At 42.9% G+C, this 26,037-nt stretch overlaps 1 protein-coding gene across 1 annotated transcript; it reads left to right on the top strand.

Moving 5' to 3' along the window:
- The first annotated feature begins 3 nt into the window (after window positions 1-3).
- On the top strand, window positions 4-22,246 carry CRIPT (CXXC repeat containing interactor of PDZ3 domain). Its single transcript, XM_044289752.1, has 5 exons — window positions 4-89; window positions 5,911-5,976; window positions 14,373-14,427; window positions 17,555-17,658; window positions 19,994-22,246. Exons 1-5 carry the CDS (start codon window positions 74-76, stop codon window positions 20,056-20,058), a joined length of 306 nt encoding a protein of 101 aa, XP_044145687.1. The 5' UTR covers window positions 4-73; the 3' UTR covers window positions 20,059-22,246.
- The last annotated feature ends 3,791 nt before the right edge of the window (window positions 22,247-26,037 follow it).

Genomic DNA, 26,037 nt, shown 5'->3' with positions numbered 1-26,037 from the left:
CGAACGGAAGTGACGAAACCGGAAGCGAACGTTGTTTACGTTCCTCCGCTGTCTGGAGCATTCAGAAGAGAGGATGGTGTGCGACAATTGTAAGTGTCGCCGGACTAACAGGGGCACGACAGCTATATGACATGGCCGCACTTGTCTTGGGTCTTTTATCGGTGTGTTCAGGTGTTTACTATGTTACACAGTCGTGGGTCACGTTCAGTGGTCACCAGCCCGTGGGTGTTACAGAAACTACAACTCTCATCATGCCGTACATGTTGGGGGTTTTAAACAGCCACAGCTTGGAGACCACGCAGGCTCTGCTAAAGAGCATCAGTCACCAAGATCAACCCTATTAAACCAGGCATACTGACTGGTAGGGTTGATCCTGCTTATAAAACGATACTGGACTTTTATGCACACAAACGTATTTTTGTCCATGTCCGTTTTTTTTCGGCCTGTATGCGGAACTATTCATTTCAATGGGGCCGCAAAAAAACAGAAATGCCGCTTCGCAAAAAAATAGGACATGTCCTGATCTTGGCATTGTTAAATGCATCCGTAAAAAAAAATAAAAAACGGATTAAAGACGGACGTCACATGGATGTCATCCTTTTTTTCCCTGCGGATCCTTGTTTTGCGGACTGCAAAATACATACAGTCGTCTGCATTAGCTCTTATATTTATTATGCAAATTAGGGCTTTGGTGCACTGAGAAGCAGGTTCTAGCCCCTGAGTGCACCTCAGCGCTTCTCCTTTCCACTGGATAATTCACATGTATCTGTTTTGCGGATTGGAAGCGTTATTTGACCAAATTGTTCATTAGCTCTACTGCTGTACGTGGACGCCTGTGGGATTGGATAGCTTTTATTGGTAGTATTCAATAGTTTGAGGCCTACGTCCGCAAATGCTCATCCATCTGGTGATCCTGTACTACTGGCCCCAAAACCCATTGTTTCTGCGCTTTAGATCCAAGCAGAGAACTGCTGCCCAGAGACAGTGACTGTATGAAGACAAGCCATCCCTGTACCAGTCCCTTTAGTTTAGGGATGTTTAGTTTATTCCCGATATATTGGTCCAGGTCAAAGGACCTTTAGCCTAAGGCCTCATGCATATGAACATTGTTTGGGTCCGCATCGGGGCTCTGACCCGTTCGGTTCAATGGGGACACAAAAGATGCGGACAGCACTCCATGTGTTGTCCGCATCCATACCTCCGTTCCTCAGCCCCGCAAAAAAAAAAAAATATAGAACATGTCCTGTTCTTGTCCACATCACGGACAAGGATAGGACTGGTCTATTGAGGCCCAGACCTTCAATTCTGCAAAATACGCACGGCCAGTACCTGTGTTTTGCGGATCAGCAATTCACGGGCCGCAAATCACAGTACGGCTGTGTGCATGAGGCCTAAAACTGGCAGCCGTTAACAATCAGCAGTTAATTAACACTTCATTTGCTAACCGTGCAGGCTTGTGGCTGCAAGTTAGTTGTGCAGTGGCCTCTACATGGGACACTATGCTCCTTGTATAATATTTTATATCTATTAGGGCTCATGCAAACGACCGTATGCTCTCCGAGAGCGGGCCATATGTCCCGCAGCGGCATACCTCATGGGTTACTATGATACTGTGCGCAGCGGGCTGCCCATGGGACTATTGTCCCGCACTCATATGATCATATAACCTATTATGCTGTGCGCTCCCGTGCGCACAATGTATGCCGCTCCAGGACATATGACCCACTCACGGACCGTAGGTCTCAGGGGGCATACAGTCGTGTGCATGAGCCCTTAGGCTACTTTCACACTTGCGATTTTGCATATCGGTTTTGAGATCTGGTAAAGGATCATAAAACCAGGCCAAAACGGATCCGTTTAGGGCCAATGTATTCTGAGTGGGCTATGCTCCGTTCAGGATGCATCAGGTTGTCTTCCGTTCCGGCAGCATTTCGTTTACAGTTTTGTGTCTGGTCATGGAAACTGAACAAACTGGATCCATTACTGAAAACGGTGTAAGTAAGAGGTGACGAGTCAGATTTTTTTTTTTTTTTTTTTTTTAGGATCTTAAAAAAACTGATCCGTCACCCATTGACTTACAATGTATTTAGTGGCGGATCTGGTTTGTTTCGATTTAACACAGTCATATCCTAACAGAACGGATTCATACTGGTATGTAAATCAAAACGCAACCATTTTTATCCGGTTTTGAGATCCTCTGCTGGATCTCAAAGCTGGAAACAAAACCGCAGATATGAAAGTAGCCTAAGGCCTCCTGCACACGACCGTATGGCTTTTTCAGTATTTTGCGGTCCGTTTTTCAGTTGTTGTTTTTTTTTCAGTAGTCTTTCCGCTTCAGTTCTGTTTTTTCCATTCTGTTTTTCCGTTTGGTTTCTGTTTGTGATCCGTTTTTTTTGCGGATTGCAAACGGAAACCAAAGCATACAATAATGTTTAAACAGCAAGTACATAAAAAAATTGGTCTGGGCATAACATTTTCAATAGATGGTTCCGCAAAAACGGAACGGATACGGAAGGCATACGGATGCCTTCCGTTTGCATTCTGGGTTTTTTGCAGACCCGTTGATTTGAATGGAGCCACAGATCGTTATTTGCAGGCAATAATAGGACATGTTCTATGTTTGAACAGAATGGAAATACAGAAACAGAAGGCATACGTACCTTCTGTTTTTTTTTTTTTTTTTTTTGCGGCTCTGTTAAAATGAATGGTTCCTTGTACGGAGTGCAAAAAACTGAACGTAAATAGAAAAAAAGTTCATGCTCCGATGCTCTCCTTTTCCCTGTGCTAAATCGCGCAGGGCAAAAGCATTTTCCGTAGTTCCGGTGACATACCGGGCTCTCCATGGGGCTGCCAGGAAGCCCGGTGACATCACCGGTACTGATGGGCCGGCTTTAGCGCTGCCCTAGCCTGTAAAACAGCTAGGGCAGCGCTAAAGCCCATCCATCAGAGTCGGTGACATCACCGAACACACTGCTGGGCGGATGCCTCTGCCTGGCGGTGTGTTATTGTAAATCACATTATACACTGCTCGTTTCCATGGTAATACCTTATATTTGCCCCAACCAGGAATTCTTGTACTGATTAGAGTAATTGCCAATATAAGCCTATGGCACACACCATAACAAAAACCTACAAATAATTGCCAGACCGCTTATAAACAAATATAATTTTATTACATATAACTTACAAACATGATTAAAAGACATAGATGCAGGGAAAAGAAGGCGACATCAACTGGAGGAAATTGCCCGTCAGTATACACATGATTTACATAAAGTGCAAGTGCAAAGCCAAATTCATTCGCAATCAAAAGGACATAGAACGTGCTTCCTCCAGGGTGGCGCCAACCTCGACACGCGTTACGGCGAACCTTCGTCTGGGGGTGGCGTCATCACTGGGGGACACAGATTAAATATACAGATCAGCCAATCACTATTCAAAAATTGATGATCTTACTCTGTGGCATTAGGAGTGAGCCGCAGTTGCGTTGGGCAGCGCTCAAAGGTCATGTGATCTACGTATTACCATGTGGCCACGGTCACATGACGATGTCAGCACGGGATCGCGTCACATAGTATCGCGAGTCCGTGCCTCTACCATCCCTTTGAAACACTGCATATGTCAGCCCTGATAGTCATTGAAAACGCCGCGCATTCTATGTAAATGCGATTGGAATCATGGGATAGAATGGGCACTAGAGATTAGAAAAACATGCCAATAAAAATTAAATGAAGGACGGCCACCCGAAAGAAAGACATAATTGAATATACAATAATTGGTAAATTCAATGTGATTATGTAAATGCAGATTCCCCTTCTCCTCCTTTCTTTTTTTTCTTCCATAAAGACCAAATGTGTAGCTAATATACAGGTGATGAAACTTTATGACATCATCCAAGATAAACTGCTCATTATTAGATTATATAGTTATATGTAATTATGTAATAAAATGATATTTGTTTATAAGCAGTCTGGCAATTATTTGTAGGTTTTCGTTTCCATGGTTGCGACCACCCTGCAATCCGGCGGCAGTGGTCGTGCTTGTACACTATAGGAAAAAGCACTAACCTATGTGTGCTCCCTATGGTCCAGGCCACCAGACAGATGCTTTTTCCTATAGTGTATAGGCACGACCACTACTGCTGAATTGCAGGGTGGTCGCAACTCGGGATGAGAGAATGTTTCATCCGAAGTCGATTCACATAAAACGTTGTTTCAATACTGTACGGAGCGAGCGCTCTGTACAGTATTAGAATGTATTGGCTCCGATGAGCCAAAGTTATAACTTCATAAATTGATTTCTACAGTAAAAAAACATTTCCCGAACTCTGGTTCGGTTCAAAGGTACCACTTGGTACTGAACCCGAGTTTGGGAATGTTTTTTTTTTTTTTTTTTTTTTTTTTTACAGTAGTAATTCATTTATGAAGTTATTATGTGAAGTCTCGCGAGACTTTGTGAAGTGATAACTTTGGCTCATCGGATCCAATACATTCTAATACTGTATGGAGTGCTCGCTCTGTACAGTATTGAAATAAAGTTTTATGCGAATTAAATTCGGATGTTTCATCTCAAGTCAATTTGCTCATCCCTAGTTGCGACCACCCAGCAATTCAGCAGCAGTGGTCGTGCCTGTACACTATAGGAAAAAGCATCTGACTGTCTGGTGGCCTGGACCATAGGAGCGCACATAGGTTAGTGCTTTTTCCTATATTGTGCAAGCACGACCACCGCCGCTGGATTGCAGGGTGATTGTATCCATGGAAACGAGCCGTGTATAATGTGATAGAAAAATGAATCGAGCCAGCAAAGGAGACAATCACAATACATTAGGCAACTTTGACACTAGCACACATAGATAAGAGTAGAACACGGCGGCACTGCTGACAACAGGTATAAACTTCGGTCCTTGATACAGGCTAGAATGACAGCAGTGTAGCTGGGTGCTTCATACGTGGTGCTCAGCAAAAAGATAGGAGGCGGTATCAAGTGCAACAATGTAGCGGAAGTGAAAGAAGTATGCGGCACTCACCGAAGCACGTGAATATGTATCTCTTTATTCAGTCCTCAGCATTCGGACGAACAAGTGGGGTTGCGAGGCGGAAACGCTCCTGCAGATGAGTGGCGGCTACGGTCGTTTCGCGCAATGTGTAGCGCTTCTTCTGGCCAGAAGAAGCGCTACACATTGCGCGAAACGGCCGTAGCCGCCACTCATCTGCAGGAGCGTGTCCGCCTCGCAACCCCACTTGTTCGTCCGAATGCTGAGGACTGAATAAAGAGATACATATTCACGTGCTTCGGTGAGTGCCGCATACTTCTTTCACTTCCGCTACATTGTTGCAACTTTGACACTAGCGCTTAAGTTTTCTGTCATAGGGTCTCAACACCGGAAAAAAACTCTTCAGTTTTGTCCCCATTCATTGTCAATGGGGAAAAAACGTAACTGAACAGAACAGAACGCTCCAGAATGCATTCTGTTCTGTTTAGTTGCGTTCCCAGACCGGAGAGCAAACCGCAACATGTTGTAGTTTGCTTTCCGTCCTGGGATGCGGAGCAAGATGGATCCGGTGTGACCCCCAATGCAAGTCAATAGGGACGGATCCGTTTTCTCTGCCACAATAGAAAACGGATCCGTGCCCCATTGACTTTCAATGGATTTCATGACTGATCTGTTTTGGCAATGCTACAGATAATACAACCGGATCCGGTCATGCAGATGGTTGTATTATCAGTAACGGAAGCGTTTTTGCTGAACCATGCCGGATCCAGTAAAAACGCTAGTGTGTAAGTAGCCCCTTAGTAAGTGCTTTGTATTAACTTTCTGTTGAATGCCATCTGCTGAGGTGAGACAGCCTTTTGGACGATACATTGGCGAATACATAATTTATACAAGATGGGAATTCTTCTTTACAGGCGAGAAGAAGCTGGGCACAGTCATCACCCCAGATACATGGAAGGCAGGGGCCAGGAATACCACAGGTAAACCATGTGTCTTGTCTAGCGCTCAGCTTTCTATTAGACTTTTTCTGTGGGTTTAAAGCCATGCTTCTGTGTGCCCACTTCTAATAGGGGAAAAGGGGGGTGGAAGCGCTGCCGCCATCCTGTGCTCAGACATTGTGCCGGCTGCTGCCTCTTCCCATCCTCTCCTTCAGCACTGCTTCCCTACCATAGTAAATAGTTTTCATCTATATGCAGTTCTGTTTTTTTCCCCCCCAGCCTGACGAGCATAGCCTATTTTATCCTGGGAAAAAAAGAAAACGTAGAAAACCCGATGGGCCCATTTGAAGCCATAGAAGTGCCACATGCAAAGTGCATGTGGCGTGGCCTCCCATAGGTGTTTATAGAACCCTGTTCTGTTTGCACGTCGGTCAACTAAGGCCTCGTCCACACTTCCGTGTCATTATGACATAAGTGAATTAAAACATCCTTATATAATCCGTGAAGGATCTGTGGTTGGTCCATCTGTCAGCTTTTACTCTCCGTGTGTCATCTGTAATCCACGGACATTGCACAGATGAAAATTTATTTCATGAGCTTTTTCCATCTGGCTTGAACAACGTGATTTTCACGGAGCCATAGACATCAATGAAGCTGTACAGTTCGGGGCACAGATGAAAGTAGTGCACGCATCCGTGGATTTTTTGCAGACACACGATCCACAGAAAATCGCTGAAACATGGACAAACCTATTAAAATAAATGGACCAGTATGCTGTCCGTAAAAAATGGAAGTGTGGACAAAAGCCTAATAGATGTAAGTTCTTGACATTGCGCTTTTGAAGATTGCCAGAAGTGAAGCGTATCTCCAGGTGTCGGCACCTTCTAGTCGAGGCGCAGTTTCATGATCTAAGGTTACTTTCACACTTGCGGCAGAGAATTCCGGCAGGCAGTTCTGTCGACGGAACTGCCTGCCGGATCTGGCAATCCGGACGCAAACAGATGCATTTGTGAGACTGATCAAGATGCGGATCCGTCTCACAAATGCATTGCAATACCGTATCCGTCTTTCCGGTTGTCATCCAGAAAAACGGATCCGGTATTTATTTTTTTTCCTATTTTTAAAGGTCTGCGCATGCGCAGACCGCAAAACCGGATCAGTTTTGCCGGAACACTTTGGGTATGCTGCGGTATTTTATCCGTCCAAAAAACTTTGGCACTGAACTGAAGACATCCTAGCATTCTGAACGGATTACTCTCCATTCAGAATGCATTAGGATAAAACTGATCAGTTCTTTTCCGGTATTGAGCCCCTAGGATGGAACCCAATGCTTGAAAAGAATAACGCTTGTGTGAAAGTACCCTAAGCCGGTATTTGGCACCAGCACATGAGTACATTATAGCTATTTTCTACAGATGAAACTCGAGAAATTTGAATATTGTGCAAAAGTTCATTTATTTCAGTAATGTAACTTAAAAGGTGACACTAACATATGAGACTCATTACATACAAAGCGAGATATTTCAAGCCTTTATTTGTTATAATTTGGATGATTATGACTTACAGCTTATGAAACCCCAAAGTCACAATCTCAGAAAATTAGAATATTACATGAAATCAATAAAAAAAAGAATGTTAAATAGAAAAATGTAGAACCTCTGAAAAGTATAATTATGCATATGTACTCAGTACTTGGTTTGGCCCCTTAATGCGGCGTGGCATGGATGCTATCATCCTGTGGCACTGCTGAGGTGTTATGGAAGACCAGGATGCTTCAATAGCAGCCTTCAGCTCTTCTGCATTGTTCGGTCTCATGTCTCATCTTTCTCTTGGCAATGCCTTCTAGATTCTCTATGGGGTTCAGGATCAGGCGAGTTTGCTGGCTAATCAAGCACAGTAATTCCATGGTCATTGAACCAGGTATTGGTACTTTTGGCAGTGCGGGCAGGTGCCAAGTCCTGCTGGAAAATGCAGTCACCATCTCCATAAAGCTTGTCTGCGGAAGGAAGCATGAAGTACTCCAAAATCTCCTAGTAGACAGGCTGCGTTGACTCTGGACTTAATGAAGCACAGTGGACCAATACCAGCAGATGACATGGCTGCCCAAATCAACACAGACTGTGGAAACTTCACACTAAACTTCAAGCATCTTGCATTGTGTGCCTCTCCATTCTTCCTCCAGACTCTGGGTCCTTGGTTTCCAAATGAGATGCAAAAGTTGCTCTCATAAGAAAAGAGGACTTTGGACCACTGAGCAACAGACCAGTTCTTTTTTTTTTTTTTTTTCTTTAGCCCAGGTAAGACGCTTCTGACGTTGTTTGTTGTTCAGGAGAGGCTTGACGAGAGGAATAATACATTTGAAGTCCATGTCCAGGATCCGTCTGTGTGTGGTGGCTCTTGATGGACTAACTCCAGCCTTAGTCCACTCCTTGTGAAAGTCCCCAACACTTTTGAATGGCCTTTTCCGGACAATCCTCTCCAAGCTGCGATCATCCCTGCTGCTTGTGCACCTTTGTCTTCCACACTTGTCCCTTCCACATAACTTTCTATTAATGTGCTTTGATACAGCACTTTGGGAACATCCAACTTCCTCTGCAATTACCTTTTGAGGCTTTCCCTCCTTATGTAGGATGTCAATGATGGTTTTCTGCACAACTGTCAGGTCAGCAGTCTTTCCCATGATTGTGATTCCTACTGAACCAGACTGAGAGACAATGTAAAGGCTCAGGAACCCTTTGCTCAGGGGGTATGGATTAATTAGCTGACTAGAGGGTGACACTTTGAGCCTAGAATATTGAACCTTTTCACAATATTCAAATTTTTCGAGTTTCACCTGTAGGTCCGTATTGTTGTCCATGACCATATCTTGGACCGCATTCTTAGATGGAACCTTGGTCTGTTTGGGGACAGTCATGACGGTGGATCAGGGTACAGAGAGGCTGATCTCTACAATCCAAATACAAGTGGATGGAGGAACAATCATATCACAGGTTTCTTTCTGAGTTTTACCAGTGTAACATTGGACTTGATTTCACTGATGCGGCAGAACATATATCTGTCTGTGCCGTCTGTTCAAAGGCAGGCAATATTAGATGGGAGAGATTTTCTGAGGGAGAAATCCACCAAACGGCCTTAATCGTTTTTCTAAACCGCTTTTGTGTTATTTGTGTAAAATAAGTCGTGGCATATTGCTGGTTTCACATTTGCTGCCATCTAGTGGCCATCACTACAAGGTGGTTAAAAGCTATGAAATAGATGTACAACCTTCAGTGACATTGCTAGCCCAAGTCTGATTTCTCTAATCGGAGGGCTCATGATAGAAGGAGGGGTATAGTATACTGCATGACCATCACCTAGCCAATAGCAAAGGGAAGACCATAGATGGCTGACGGTTTTACAGCGTAAGGGTCCATTCACACGTCCGTTGTTTCTTTCCTGATCTGTTCTGTTTTTTGCGGAACAGATCTGGACCAGAACTGGACCCATTCATTTTCAATGGGTCCTGAAGAAAATCGGACAGCACAATGTCAGATTTTTTTTTCCAGGACCCATTGAAAATGAATGGGTACAGATCTGGTCTAGATCTGTTCCGCAGAAAACGGAACAGATCAGGAAAGAAACAACGGACGTGTGAATGGACCCTAACACGTACCCCCTTAGGCTACCTGCACATGGGTGCAGGTTTAGAAACAGAAGATCCGCTCAGATTTCCGTGTCGATCTTACATGTGTTTCTGCACCAAAAACCGCATGTGGTACTTGCAGATTTGTTGCGGTTTTGCCGCAGATCTCGCCCCTTGTGTTGCAAATGTTGAAATTCACACAAAAAAAAAATCTCCCAATCAATTAACATTGTACGAATGACTAATTCCACACGGCAGGTCAGTTTCCACATGAAAAAAACAAAAACAAACAAAGGAGAAGATTTATCATCTCCTTTGTTCCAGAAAAGTGGCATTAAAAAGTCGCATCTGTCACTTTTCACCGTCCTTGCCACTTTTCTGAAAGGGGGCATTGTGACAAATTTATCTTCATGTACACCAGTTTTCGGGCATAAATGAAGCCAGTAATCTAGGGCAGCTCTGAGCTGTTGTAGATTTCTGGTTAGACGCACAGACTGCCGGAGAATGCGCCTAATTTATAAAGAGTCCTGCGCCTTGTCATAGATTAGGCGCATCCTCCATCAATGCAGGGGATATCAGGACAGGTGCGGAAATCACCAGTCTTGATAAATCTCCCCCAAAGTGTACATTTTGTCTAATCTCATACTCTCTGCTAGTACTGTATTATGCTGCCTAATCCACAATGTATGCAGGTAACCTTAAAGGGGTTTCCAGCTTTATTTACTTACCCCAGTCTATTGTACCTGTTGGGAAAAATAATACACTCGCCTGCTCCATTCCCTCGAGCTGTCTTCCAGTTCCCATCCTCTAAACTCTCAGACAGACGGAAGTTATATGCACTGCTGCGATCGATGACCGGCCTCAGCAGTGACGTGATGCACATTATCGCAGAAGCCTGTCACTGGCTGCAGCAGTGCACGTGAGCTTGTCTGTCTTGGAGTTTGCAGGATGGGGACTGGAAGACTGCTGAAAGAAGCTGGAGTGGCGGGTACAACTGGTTGGGGCTGAACGTTTGAAGGGAATGTGCCATCAGAAAATGGCCTGCTGTTTAAATCGCATTTTTATGTTTAAAGGGAACCTGTCATCACCTTTATGTTGACCTCACTGAGGGCAGTATAAATTAGTGACAGAAATGCTGATGTCAGCGGTGTGTCACTAATGAGCTGAAAGTAGGGAGCCACAGCAGCATATCACCAAGTTTCTTCTTTATTCAGATGAACACCTCACAACAAAGCATAAAAATTGCAGCAACGTTTCGGCTAAGGATAGCCTTTGTCAAGCATATTTTACAACTAAAATCACAGCCTATAAATCCCATATACATATATGTCTATGGATCGCGTTGGATCTGTGATCCCCTGCCCAGCTATTGCATGACCACCATCTCTGCTCTCTACAAGCCGCTCGTGGTGCTGCTCCTGAACTAATCTATTATCCTAATGAGCTGAAAGTCAGTGGTTGCTGAGAACCAGCATCATAATCATTGCAACCCAGGCCTTGAGAAGAGTCAAATCTACCTGAGAAGAGTCCTGGTTATACATAATCTCCTGCTCTCTCGCCCGTCTGCTGATGATTGGCAGTTCTCTCCTAGAGAGAAAGGGAGAAAACTAGGTAGAAGACTGTCAGTCATCAGCAGGTGGCAGGAGAGCAGGAATTCATGAATAACCAGGACTCTTCTCAGGTAGATGTGACTCTATTCGAGGCCTGGGCTGCAATGATTATGATGCTGGTTCTCAGCAACCACTTACTCTTAGCTGATGAGTGACACACCGCTGACATCAGCATTTCTGTCACTATTCTATGCTGCCCTCAGTACGGTCACTATAAAGTTTATGACAGGTTCCCTTTAACCCCTTAAGGACTTGGCCATTTTTTGCAAATCTGTCCAGTGTTACTTTAAGTGGTGATAACTTTAAAACGCTTTGCCTTATCCAGGCCATTCTGAGATTTTTTTCGTCACATATTGTACTTCATGTCACTGGTAAAATGAAGTAAAAAATAATAATTTTTATTTATAAAAAAAGTTGCAAATTTACCAAAAATTAAGTAAAAAAATAGCAAATTTCCAAGTTTCAATTTCTCTACTTCTATAATACATAGTAATGCCTCCAAAAATAGTTATTACTTTACATTCCCCATATGTCTACTTCATGTTTGGATCATTTTGGGAATGATATTTTATTTTTGGGGGATGTTACAAGGCTTAGAAGTTTAGAAGCAAATCTTGAAATTTTTTAGAAATTTTCAAAAACCCAATTTTTAGGGACTAGTTCAGGTCTGAAGTAACTTTGCGAGGCTTACATAACAGAAACCACCCAAAAATTACCCCATTCTATAAACTACACCCCTCAAGGTATTCAAAACTGATTTTACTAACTTTGTTAACCCTTTAGGTGTTCCACAAGAATTAATGGAAAATAGAAAATTTCACTCTTTTGGCAGATTTTCCAGTTACAAAGCAAGGGTTAACAGCCAGACCAAACTCAATATTTATGGCACTGATTCTGTACAGAAACACCCCATATGTGGTCGTAAACCGCTGTACGGCACACGGCAGGGCGCGGAAGGAAAGGAATGCCATACGGTTTTTGGAAGACAGGTTTTGTTGGACTGTTTTTTTTTTTTACACCATGTCCCATTTGAAGCCCCCTGATGCACCCCTAGAGTAGAAACTCAAAAAAAGTGACCCTATTTTAGAAACTACGGGATAGGGTGGCAGTATTGTTGGTACTAGTTTAGGGTACATATGATTTTTGGTTGCTCTATATTACACTTTTTGTGAGGCAAGGTAACAAGAAATAGCTGTTTTGGCACAGTTTTTATTTTTTATTTACAACATTCGTCTGACAGGTTAGATCATGTGCTATTTTTATAGACCAGGTTGTCACGGACACTGCGATACCTAATATGTATACTTTTTTTTTTATTTATCTAAGTTTTCCACAATGATTTCATTTTTGAAGCAAAAAAAATAATGTTTTAGTGTTTCCATAGTCTGAGATCTATAGTTTTTTTTTCAGTTTTTGGGCGATTACCTTGGGTAGGGTATGATTTTTGCAGGATGAGATGTTTTATTGGCACTATTTTGGGGCGGGCATATGACTTTTTGATCGCTTGCTATTACACTTTTTGTGATGTAAGGTGACAAAAAAATGGTTTATTTAGCACAGTTTGTATTTTTTATGGTGTTCATCTTAGGGGTTAGGTCATGTGATATTTTTATAGGGCCGGTCGATACGAACGCGGCCATACCTAATGTGTGTACTTTTTATTTTATTTTATTTAAGTTTCACACAATAACAGCTTTTTTAAAAAAAATGATGTTTTAGTGTCTTCATATTCTGAGCCATATTTTTATTTATTTTTTGGGCGATTGTCTCAGGTAGGGGCTCATTTTTTGGGGGCTGAGGTGACGGTTAGATTGGTACTATTTTGGTGGGCAAACACCTTTTTGATCACTTGCCGTTGTACTTTTTGTGCTGTAAGGTGCCCAATATTTTTTTTATTTAGCACAGTTTTTATATTTTCTACGGTGTTCCTCTGAGGGGTTAGGTCATGTGATATGTTTATAGAGCCGGTCGATACGGACACGGTGATACCTAATATGTATCCAATTTTTTTTTTTTTTTACTTTATATGGGGAAAATTACGTTTTTGGTTTATTTTTACTTGAAACTTTAAATTTTGGGGGGGGGGGACGTTCTTTTTTCAACTTTTATTTTATTTTTTTTCACTTTTTTTCCCCCCACTTTGGGATTTGAACTTTTTGGAGTCTAATCCCCTTTACAATGCATTCCAATACTTTTGTATTGGAATGCTTTGGCTGTATGAGTAATACTGTGTGTATTACTCATACAGCTTCCGGCCTGTGAGATCCAGGGGGCTGGATCTCATAGGCTCTTCACCGGAAGGCAACGCTGATGCCTAAGGAAGGCATCGCGCTGCCTTCTATGCCATCGGGTCGCCCCTACAGCCGCATGAGGACCCGATGGCACAGCCGATAGCCGCCGGGGAGGTAGTTTTAAAGTTAGGATGTACCGGTATGTCATGGGTCCTTAAGGACTTGGCAAACATGGCGTACCGGTACGTCCTAAGTCCTTAAGGGGTTAAAATATTTTTAAACAATTTTAGATTTGTTATTTTTCATTTTCCATGTCACTTTTTATATTTAAACTAAACCCCCAAAATCCTGCAGTTTTCTCACTGGCCACTATGTCTAATAATTTTTGCTACTTCTTGGTCTGTACAGATCACTTTACTGCAGTTACCTGCTCATCTGTCATTCTAACCCTGCCTGTAAGGATATCACCTCTGTGTATAGATAAGACAGGATCCACCATTCACAATAGGTGATTGTCAGAGCTCATCTATTCTTTCTTCGTACAATGACCTCCGCACAGGTCACAAAACTCTCCCATAGAAGTCACCAGAGAGGTCCTCTCCTGACCATTGTGTCTATGGCCCATGAGGTGCTGTAAAGCAATTTTCTTAATGCTTTGTAAATGCTGTTAAGAACAGTTTAGGCAAGATGGCCGCCCCCATAATTATGTTCCGAAAATAAAATTTAAAAAAAATCTGTATTCAGAAAATAAAAACCAGGTTAAAGTCTTGAAAGTTGGACAGCTCCTTTAAAAGTGTTGGGGTAGTTACATTACACAACTGTGCTTTATGTATTGAGACCTCTTACATGTAATGTTGGCTTTTACATAATGTACTGTACATGTACAGTGACTGTAGATTTGTAGTCTGTTTGCAGTGATTTCTATTATTACTAACTTATAAAACAGTATAATTTGTCTTCTATTTAAACTTGCAGAAAGCGGAGGCCGAAAACTGAATGAAAACAAAGCCTTGACATCGAAGAAAGCGAGGTTAGTGCCCTGAGTCCTTAGACCTTGTCTGTATACTGTCTTAGGCCATCTGCAACCAGATTCTTATCAATGTCATCTCACACATTCTCTTAAAGGGATAGACATGGTGACTGCATCATGGTATAGAGCAGGAGGAGCTAACAGATTGATATATAGTTTTATGGGAAAAGATTCAGTAAAACTTTTTATTCATTTAAATCCCTGCTGTTTGTCTGATTTAAGAGTCCAGTGGGCGGGCCTATCAGTGATTGGCAGGGGAGACTGTCAGCCAGTGCACATGACCACCCACTGGACTCCTTAGCATAGAAAGAACAGAGATATAAATGCAGTGACTAAGGCTGGTTTTACATGCACCTTTTTCTTTTTTTTTTTTTTTTTGTCCACCTGAAACCCCCACACTCATGCCAGAAACCAGTCAGATCCCACTGTAATCTGTGCACAGCCCTATCCGCCTGTGTAAAATACCCTTAGAACAGTAAGTTAGAGATAGTTAGAAATACATAACCCCTATTGTGCTGAGAAGGCCACATTCCTGGGTGATTATGTCAGACATGCGTGCTGCACATTGGACATACTTAGGAGGAGGGGCTGAAAGGTATAAACCTGGTGCACACAGACAGTTAATTGGAACTCCATCGAGAGCACTATCCAGGTAGGTTGTTGTAACACTATCCCTATCTCTTGTATCACCATGGGGTGTCAGCCATGTGCAACAACATGGCAGCAGGAGTCCCCCCTCCATATTGTGTTGCAGGCCAGTGATTCATATTTACTTTTATTTCTCTGTATGTGATTTGTCTGTTTTATATATATATTTTTTAATCTCATTTAGCAAATGCATTTATTCACTTAGCCCGCCTAAGCTTATTTTTTCTCAAATCTTTTGAATTAATGTTATAAAAAGCCGCCTATGCCAGATACAGTGAATTTTTATCTCAGTAAAAAAAATAAAAGTGGAGCTGCACTCATGTAGACCTCTCACCTCTATTGCAAACGGCACCCCTCATGCTAATGCGTGCCCACATTATATACAAAAAGGCACTGCGAAGGCTGTCGGGTCATCCTTCTCAGCCTGCTGATGTGGAAGCCCTGCGTGTTACTTGCAGCATCAGCTTTTCTTTTGCTACCAAGTGGAGTGCTTTTTAGTGGCTACCGATTTTTGTTGCCAAATTAAAGGGGTATTCCAATGTTGTAAAGTGATTGCATATCACTTTGGAAAGAGTCCAGCCTCTAGGACAGGGATACCCAACCTGCGGCCCTCCAGCTGTTGCAAAACTTCAACTCCCAGCATGCCTGGACAGCTTACAGCTATCGGTCTACAGCAGGGCATGGTGGGAGTTGTAGTTTTAAAACAGCTGGAGGGCCGCAGGTTGGGCATCCCTGCTCTAGGACCTCCATGGGACAGCATTGGTGTAGTTCTGTGTCTCCATTGCTCCCCGGCCGCTCTCTATACAGAGAAATGCTGTGCCACCCCCTTCAGGCGATCTGAATAGGCTGCAGCAGTGCTGTGGCCCCCTTGGTTACTGAGATTTGTGGAGGTGCTAGAGGCTGGATCCCCTAATATGGGATGGGAATAACCCCTTAATGTCTTCGGTTAGCATGAGAGACCATATGACCCTGTGAGGAAACCATTGAAAGCACTAGAGTGCGTTAGTAAGGGGCTGTTCATATCGCGTTTTAGTCCCATGTTAAGGATATACGTTTGACGGGGAAGGATGCAAAGCTTAGTACACTACCATGTGCAGGAAAAAAAAAATACATACGTTTTTTTTACAGTGAAATCCTATGATGACGAATGTATGTCATCTATCAGAGGCCTCCTTTAACATATATGTTATGTGCACATTAAACATGAGACAAAGCGTGATGTGAACACAGCCTAAGGCTCCATTCACACGTCCGCAAATGGGTCTGCATCCGTTTTCGCAATTTTTGCGGAACGGGTGCGTACCCATTCATTCTCTATTGGGACGGAATGGATGCGGAGCGCGGCCCCGTTCTTCTGGTCCGCAGCTCTGCAAAAGATAGCAGCTGCAGACAAGAATAGGCTTTTCTATAGGGGTGCCGGCTGGGTGTGTTGTGGATCCGCAGCACACCACGGAAGTGTGAATGGACCCTAACTTGTGTGACGTATGTAACAGCCCTTTACAGTGCTACTATGTGTTCAGTTGTAGACAAATGATCCCAATGTTCTTCCCGTAATGATGTAACCATGGTAACAAATAATTTTGGTGCCAGGAAAGGTTACTGCCATTTCAAGCCCCCAGAGTACATGTGGCAGATAAAGCCAAACTAGGGAAGTGCCGGGATTTCTTGATTATCCTATCTTCATTCAGCAATTATTTTTTTTGTTATCAAACAAGGACGCGTTTCGGCCCGTCCTGAGCCTTTATTTCTTGATTATCCTGATGTGGTATTGATGACCTATCGTGACGATCATCCGCTCCACAGGGTATGATGTCCCTGTTACCGTGATTGGCGGGGATCCCAGCAGTAGGACCCCCACCAATCTAACAGTTATCCCCTATCCTGTGGATAGTGGATAAAGTTTCCTAACGGGAATAGCCCTTTAAAGAGAAACTGCTGGCTCTCTGTTGTGCCACTCCTCTGTTATTTCTCCAGGAAACATAGATAAATCGACAACCTGGCGTTATTATTCCCTTGTCCATGGGGCATGTTTGACACTATCCAATCATTGCTGACGGTCTCCAAGTTTTAAAAGTGTTTTCCTAGGTATTGATGGCCTTTCAGGATCACTCATGAATACCAGATTAGTGGGGGTCCAACACCAGGCACCCCACCGATCAGCTGTTACTTGCGTCGGTGTACTGCAGCTCTGCTCCCACACACTTGACGAGTCCCCAAGCGGCATGTGGCCACTAGGGCTCTGTGGTCATGTGCTATTTGAAGCCAGTGAATGGCTGCGGCGGTGCTTGGGATTACAAACTGGACGTCACACTTGTGGTGCCACAGGGCTGTAAGGAGCGGCGATGAATAGGTGACTGCATTTTTTTTCCTTTCTGTTACACACTTTCCAGGTTTTAGGGTCAGACAACCCCTTTAACTTCTTGTAGCAAATTACTAATTGTATAAAGTAAAGTTCATATTTTTGTCTTCTCTGTCTTAGGTTTGACCCATATGGAAAAAATCGATTTGCAATATGTCGTATCTGCAAAAGTTCTGTTCATCAGCCAGGATCTCACTATTGCCAAGGATGTGCTTATAAGAAGGGTAAGTTAATGAAAAGAAACCTCTTGTAAGTTTGTAGAGCTGCAGATCCACAGGATAAGGGCTAAGTGTCGTATCGGTGGGCATCTGTCCACTGGGACACCAACGATCTAGTGAACGAGGTCCTAAGTTCCCTGGACAAATGGAGTAGTGATCAATCCTGTGCTGCTCCATTCATCTTCATGGGACTGCTGGAGACAACTGTCTGCAGCCGCCCCATAGAGATGAAAGCAGTGGCAGCATGCAAGGAGATGTATGACCCACCTTCTTATGGTCAGTGGTTGTCCCAGTGATCGGACCACCACTGATTAGACACTTGGCTCATAATCTGGGTGACAACGCCTGTGGAAACTTTAAGACTCAATCCCCTTGTGGCAGATGTTTTCCGGCGATTGTTTTGCTGCACATTTCTGTGTATTGCACAGGGTGGAAATACAAGCTGTGTCCACAACATAATGAGCGTGCAGTGAATTTGAAAATCCACAATGTGCTTGTATTTCCACGTGGATGGAGATTTGAAAATCCCATGCACTTATATTGCACTGTAAATGGTCACAGATTTGCAGTGCATAATCTGCACTACTAAGGCTACTTTCACAACCCCCCGCTTGTATTGGTTAATAACGGATCCGTTTGCATTATTCGTAAAAAAAAAAAAAAGTCAAGTCAAAACGAATCAGTCTTGACTTACATTGAAAGTCAATGGGGGACGGATCAGTTTTCAATTGCACCATATTGTCAGTGAAAAACGGATCCGTCCCCGTTGACTTAGGCCTAGTTCACACGACCGTATGGCTTTTATTGTTTTTTGCGGTCCGTTTTTCACGGATCCGTTGTTCCGTTTTTAAGTTCCGTTGTGTTTCCGTTTCCTTTCCGTTTTTCCGTTCCGTTTTTCCGAATGGCATATACAGTATACAGTAATTACATAGAAAAAATTAGGCTGGGCATAACATTTTCAATAGATGATTCAGAAAAAACGGAACGGAAACGGAAGACATACGGATGCATTTCCGTATGTGTTCCGTTTTTTTTGCGGACCCATTGACTTGAATGGAGCCACGACCCGTGATTTACGGCCAAATATAGGACAAGCTCTATCTTTCAACGGAACGGAAAAACGGAAATACGGAAACGGAATGCATACGGAACACATTCCGTTTTTTTTGCGGAACCATTGAAATGAATGGTTCCGTATACGGACCGTATACGGAACACAAAAAAACGGCCCGTACACCCGCAAAAAAAACGTTCGTGTGAACTAGGCCTTACATTGTAAGTCCAGACTGATCCGTTAGGCTCCGCATAGTCAGACGGTCACCAAAACGCTGCAAGCTGCGTTTTACTCGCTGTCTAAAAAACGCAACGCAGCCAAAGTAATGCCTTCTGAGCGGATCCTTATCCATTCAGAATGCATTGGGACTTAACTAATCCGTTTTGGGCCGCTTGTGAGAGCCTTGAAACGGATCCCACAAGCGGACCCAGAAACGCCAGTGTGAAAGTAGCCTAATCTGCAGCAATGTTGCCGTGTCTGAACATGGAAGACATCTGTACTGGTTATACTGGTTACAAACCAGCTTTTCCAGAAGCTGATAACACTAAATAGAAACCCTTCTAATAGTTCTTTTTTTTTTTTCCTCTAAGTATGTTTGGCATGAGAACACATTAAGGGTTAAATTAGTGGGTTCTAGGCGCTCCGTCTACACACTTGTCAGAGGCTGGAGTTGGAGGCTCGGTGTAGTCCTTGGCATCTAGACTCTTTTTTTGCACTTTGTATGAGGTGCTATTGGCACCTGCTAGTTTTACCCTTTTTATAGGAAGCCAAAAATCCAAGACCCATCCCTAGGAAAGGAACGGCATGTGAATGATGAAAACATTATTTTCTGTGTTCTCCTAGCAGAATGATTTTCAAAATAGTTATTATTGAAGGGGTTGCCCCGTCATAACTACATATCACCTGTCTATAGAATAGGTGGTAAGTGTTTGATTGCTGGAGGTCCCGCCCATGGTTCTGTGCCCTGGATGAAATGGAACGATGGTCACATATGTGAGCTGTCAATTCATTCATTCTCTTTGACACTGGCGATGATAGCTAAGCCCTGTACTTGTCAATTTCTATCACTCCCATAGAGAATGAATGGAGGGCCATAGGTGGATAGGTGATCAGATTTATGGTGGGACAACCCCTTTAAACTTTCAGGACCTACTTAATGTTGTTTGCAGTTCGATGCTATCAGAACTGCTGACAGATTCCCTTTGAATCTGCCAGTTTACAGACTCATTACATACACATGTACGCTATGTATAGATGTGCATTAATTTTCTGTCTTTCGTCTTCCAGGGATCTGTGCAATGTGCGGGAAGAAAGTCCTGGATACCAAGAATTATAAGCAAACCTCTGTATAAAACGCTGTGAGGACTGTCTCCCCATGTCCAGACTGAGCGGACAGAGGGTGTACTTGTGTAATCTTCATGTAAATAGTTAATGTCGGTCTTTTATTTTATTAAAGGGGTGTTTCCATTTGGGACATTGATGGCATATTGCTAGGTTATGAAATGAATGTCAGATAGGCGCAGGTCCCACCTATAGGATCAGTTCCTGTCTCCAGAATGAGGCCCCCGAAGTGAAGAGAGATCAGCTGCGCATTGCCCGCCATCCTCCATTCACTGCTATGGGAGTCCCGAAAATAACCGAGTGCTGGCTCGGCTATCATCAGCAGTCCCACAGTGGTAAATAAAGAGGTGGCCACGCTTGGGCGGCTTGCTCCCCATTCACCACTATGGGACTGTAGAAAATAACTGAGCTCGCTCACGCGGTTACCTTCAGAGATGCAATAGACGTGAATGGAGAGCAGGCGGGACATTGTGCTCTCTTATTACTTTGAGGACATCATTCTAGAGATAGGTGTAGGTCTCACCTATGCGATTCGCTCCTATCTGATATCACAGTGATATGTCATCAGTTTCCTAGATGGGAGTATACCCCTTTAAGAAGTTTATCTGAGATTACTATCAGTGAAAACCTGGGGGATGAATTCTCAGTTTATCATTTGGTGAGTGTTTTAACCCTATATACATTTTTTTCATTTTATTTTTGCTATAACTTTATTACTTTTACTTTGTGAGGCTCGGTTTACCATCAGTGATTCAGCACTATGACACAAATCCGATAGGACGCCATTATCCGTCATGTATAGCATTTAATTTATGTCTATAATGAATGAGTGACGCAGATGTTAACAAAGCCTCAGTTGCGAACATGAAATGATATTGTATTTTATTCTATCCTGTGCAGGGTCAGGCTCTGTTCACACTGGTGTCTTAGCTCCCATTTTTGAAGAAAGCACTATGGATCCCATTGACCTATAATGGGATCCTCAGGCCTTGTTTCTTAATGGGCCGAATATTGTGGCTGTTTGTTGGGCCAAAGAAGAAATCTGACAAAGCCTAAAGAGCAGTGTGAACAGAGCTTAATACACGCTGGATACCGTTGGCTGATCTACACTGTATAAACCTTCTCTACGGTCCCTGGTTAAGAGTTTTTTGTAAATTAAAGAAGCAAGACTTTTTTGAGTAGACCTCTATTTTTTAATATTTAGGAAATAGCAATTAACCCTATCAATGTTTATGCAACCAATCGGATGAGATTTCGCTGGAATGTCTCTGCTGGGCGAATATTAGCATCACTAGGATTTCCCATACAATTGCATGCAAAAGTGTTAGAAATTAAATGCAGCTGTCATTATTTTTTTTTTTACAGAAATTTCTGTTAGGAAAAATAGCTCTGAAGTGGCCCATTTTGAGCCTTAGCAGCGCTCCTCTGTCATCTGTTTACATACCAGTGGAGACGCGCTCCACACTGACTGTGTTATGTAACCAGAAGACAGAGGAACGTTGCTAAGGCTCAAAATGGGCCACTTCAGAGCTATTTTTTTCTAATAGAAATATACAATTTTAGTAATTAAAGTATATTGCAAAAATAGTCAGTATCACGTTCTCCGGGAAACTAAACTAAATAAAAAAAAAAAAAAATATGAATGTTTTTACTATGACATAATAAGTACCTTTTATTTATCAAAAGAAGGTCGTTTTCCCTAGGGAGTTATCATTGTGGGACCCTAAAATAGCTGCCGTCAATGTCATAGCGTCAGAAGCACGTCCTAGGACTGCCCAGTACACTCACTAGGACGGGCTGCGTCAGCGCCAGCAGCTCGAGACACTGTTCAGCCTGAGGTAACGGCTACTTCCTGGTAAAGCCGACCGCTAGTGAGACGTGAACGCGCATATAGGAGCATGCGCACTGTGCTTAGGCAGCTGGCAGTGAAGAGGAAGGGAGGACACAGTTCCTTGGAGACTGTGTCTGCGATCCGTGTCAGGCCCCCGGCAGGGCTCGGAATCTACCCTTATCACAGTTTGAGCTGTGCCCCGTCAGCCTGGCAGGAGTGAGGGAGGCCGGCTACATGGTGTGTAATCTAGTAATTTCTGGCAACTTTGAGGTTATTTATCATAGACTGAACTTTCCTTGTCACAAAGCTCTGAAAACAAATGGTATGTAAATCATTAAATAAAGAAGAATTCTATATAGATTACTAGACTGTACGGTGTCTGTGCATTTATCTATATACATTACACATATTTGTAAGGCTGTGTTCACATATCTGTCACACAAGCAGTTGTCTCTTTCTACAGTTTTGCCAGCAATCCGTTATTTTGGATGGGAATGAAGTGAAGGACTTTTTCTCCCATCCAAAATATGTATTTATACACACGGCAGCCAATCACAGGAGGCAGATCTGAAGGGGGAGGAGAGAGCAGCAGCCTGAACCAATGATTAGGCAGACTACCTCCTTGTAGCACAGCATCTGTGTTGGTCCCATGTCCATATGTGCCCGCATTGCTGAGAAAAACTATGTTTTAATATATGCAAATGAGCTTCTAGGAGCAACGGAGGCATTGTTGTTACACCTAGAGGCTCTGCTCTCTCTTCAACTGCTGCACCCTCTCCACTTTAAATGTGACCACAGCTGCTTGGACCTGTCAATGAAAGTGCAGAGGATGCCGCAGTTGGAGAAAGAAGTGAGCCGCTGTAATGGCAACGTCTCCGTTGCTCCTAGAGGCTCATTTGCATACATTAACCCCTTACTGACCACACACACATTTTTTTTTTTATTGCATTCAAGAGCTATAACTTTTATAATGTTTTTTCATCAATGTACTTGAATGAGGTCTTATTTTTTGCATGGCAAGTTATAGTTTTTAATGCACCATTTTAAGTACATGTAATGATTGATTAAAGAAAGCTAGCTAAACACCCCCTTTGTTTACGTCAGTAGAAAGGTGTATTAATGGTCACTAAGGGGTTAAAATGTAACTTTCTCAGCAATGTGGGCACTTATGAACATAGGACCAACACAGATGCCTTCAGCTGCCAAGCGCACATGTAACAGGTCAGCCAGTGTCATAGGTACAAAACTGCTGACAGATGGGCTTTAATGTTAGAACTTTTGTCTATGTGTTAATGTAATGACACTATACATATTATTAACCCCTTAAAATCTCACTTGTTGTATATACATATGCTGTATGTGGTAACCTTGTAAATTGTCAACTGGAGTACCAATGTGGTTTCTGAGTTCCCATACATGTACCTGAAACGTGGGATTGGGCAGTGATGGCTTCCTTCTGCATCTTCAACAGGATTCTCTTGGATACTTGGATTTTTCTCCAGCCCACTAGGACTGTCTCAGAAATCAGATGACGATATATTGCAAAAAGGACCCTGTTTTATGCTTCTCTGATAGACAGGAGTCGAGATAGTGGTGCTGCACTTTACACATGGCTGAAATCTAGCCATTATTTTGGCTTCTGCATACTGCAATTAAGACTTTTAGCCACCAGCCCTTTAAGGTGTGTATTCTATTTCTGGTTTTCAGGAACCCCAAATACTGCAGGTTAGTGGTGTTCAGTTCTAAAGATCTTCCAGGTTGTTGAATGCAGCGCACCTGTTGTACTGGGATGATTTACAGAGACGTATAGGTCCACTCATGGATGACGCCGATATGCTCGCTTAGAAGGTGGCCACATTGCACTGTTTGCCAAGACTTTGTGCACACAGCTACATCAAGTAGTCATCCTCCGACAGACGGTTTTAATGTATACCACTGCATAAGTATACAGCAGCATACATCGCTCACTGACTCCCAATTGTAAGAAAGAACTATATATACTGAGGGGTATAATTATATTTTTTTTTTTGCAGTGGTCTGTTGCACATTAGAAACAAGTAGATTCTAGATGGGACAAACCTAGGCACTCGGCATATAGGAGACAGATAAAAAGAAAAAAATCACCAAATGGCGCCTATCCGCTAATAAAATGTAGTAGATGCTAAAGTAAAAAATATCCCAAAAAAAGGAGTTTGGAGATAAATAAATATATGTATAAAAACTGCTATATATAATGAATAAAAGCCCCTATGGAGCTGCAAGGAGCAGCTAGTCTATATTCAGTAAAATACATGAAAACAAAGTAAAAGGTGAAATAACACCGAAACTTACTTCACCAGGGAGGGGTGTAAAGGAATAAAGCTCAAGACACCCAATACAACCACCTCCCTCGCCTGGTTCATTTGTAGAATGGTTGGAAAATACGATAGTCCACACCAGGGGTCTTCTGGTATAATCCCTTTTAATAGGTAAATAAATCAGGAGAGCCCATCTGATTTATTTACCTATTAAAAGGGATTATACCAGAAGACCCCTGGTGTGGACTACCGTATTTTCCAACCATTCTACAAACGAACCAGGCGAGGGAGGTGGTTGTATTGGGTGTCTTGAGCTTTATTCCTTTACACCCCTCCCTGGTGAAGTAAGTTTCGGTGTTATTTCACCTTTTACTTTGTTTTCATGTATTTTACTGAATTTAGACTAGCTGCTCCTGTATATTTACAAACCGGATTCCAAAAAAGTTGGGACACTAAACAAATTGTGAATAAAAACTGAATGCAATGATGTGGAGATGGCAAATGTCAATATTTTATTTGTAATAGAACGTAGATGACAGATCAAACGTTTAATCCGAGTAAATGTATCATTTTAAAGGAAAAATACGTTGATTCAAAATTTCACGGTGTCAACAAATCCCAAAAAGTTGGGACAAGTAGCAATAAGAGGCTGGAAAAAGTGAATTTGAGCATAACGAATTGCTGGAAGACCAATTAACACTTATTAGGTCAATTGGCAACATGATTGGGTATAAAAAGAGCTTCTCAGAGTGGCAGTGTCTCTCAGAAGCCAAGATGGGTAGAGGATCACCAATTCCCACAATGTTGCGCAGAAAGATAGTGGAGCAATATCAGAAAGGTGTTACCCAGCGAAAAATTGCAAAGACTTTGCATCTATCATCAACTGTGCATAACATCATCCGAAGATTCAGAGAATCTGGAACAATCTCTGTGCGCAAGGGTCAAGGCCGTAAAACCATACTGGATGCCAGTGATCTCCGGGCCCTTAAACGACACTGCACCACAAACAGGAATGCTACTGTAAAGGAAATCACGGAATGGGCTCAGGAATACTTCCAGAAACAATTGTCAGTGAACACAATCCACCGTGCCATCCGCCGTTGCCAGCTGAAACTCTACAGTGCAAAGAAGAAGCCATTTCTAAGCAAGATCCACAAGCTCAGGCGTTTTCACTGGGCCAGAGATCATTTAAAATGGAGTGTGGCAAAATGGAAGACTGTTCTGTGGTCAGACGAGTCACGATTCAAAGTTCTTTTTGGAAATCTGGGACGCCATGTCATCCGGACCAAAGAGGACAAGGACAACCCAAGTTGTTATCAACGCTCAGTTCAGAAGCCTGCATCTCTGATGGTATGGGGTTGCATGAGTGCGTGTGGCATGGGCAGCTTGCATGTCTGGAAAGGCACCATCAATGCAGAAAAATATATTCAGGTTCTAGAACAACATATGCTCCCATCCAGACGTCATCTCTTTCAGGGAAGACCCTGCATTTTTCAACAAGATAATGCCAGACCACATTCTGCATCAATCACAACATCATGACTGCGTAGGAGAAGGATCCGGGTACTGAAATGGCCAGTCTGCAGTCCAGATCTTTCACCTATAGAGAACATTTGGCGCATCATAAAGAGGAAGGTGCAACAAAGAAGGCCCAAGACGATTGAACAGTTAGAGGCCTGTATTAGACAAGAATGGGAGAGCATTCCTATTTCTAAACTTGATAAACTGGTCTCCTCGGTCCCCAGACGTCTGTTGAGTGTTGTAAGAAGAAGGGGAGATACCACACAGTGGTGAAAATGACCTTGTCCCAACTTTTTGGGGATTTGTTGACACAATGAAATTCTGATTCAACATATTTTTCC

Source organism: Bufo gargarizans, chromosome 4, assembly GCF_014858855.1.
Source record: "Bufo gargarizans isolate SCDJY-AF-19 chromosome 4, ASM1485885v1, whole genome shotgun sequence".
Lineage (NCBI taxonomy): Eukaryota > Metazoa > Chordata > Amphibia > Anura > Bufonidae > Bufo > Bufo gargarizans.
Note: the sequence above shows the minus strand (reverse complement) of the source record. Positions and strands in the feature narration are given on the sequence as shown.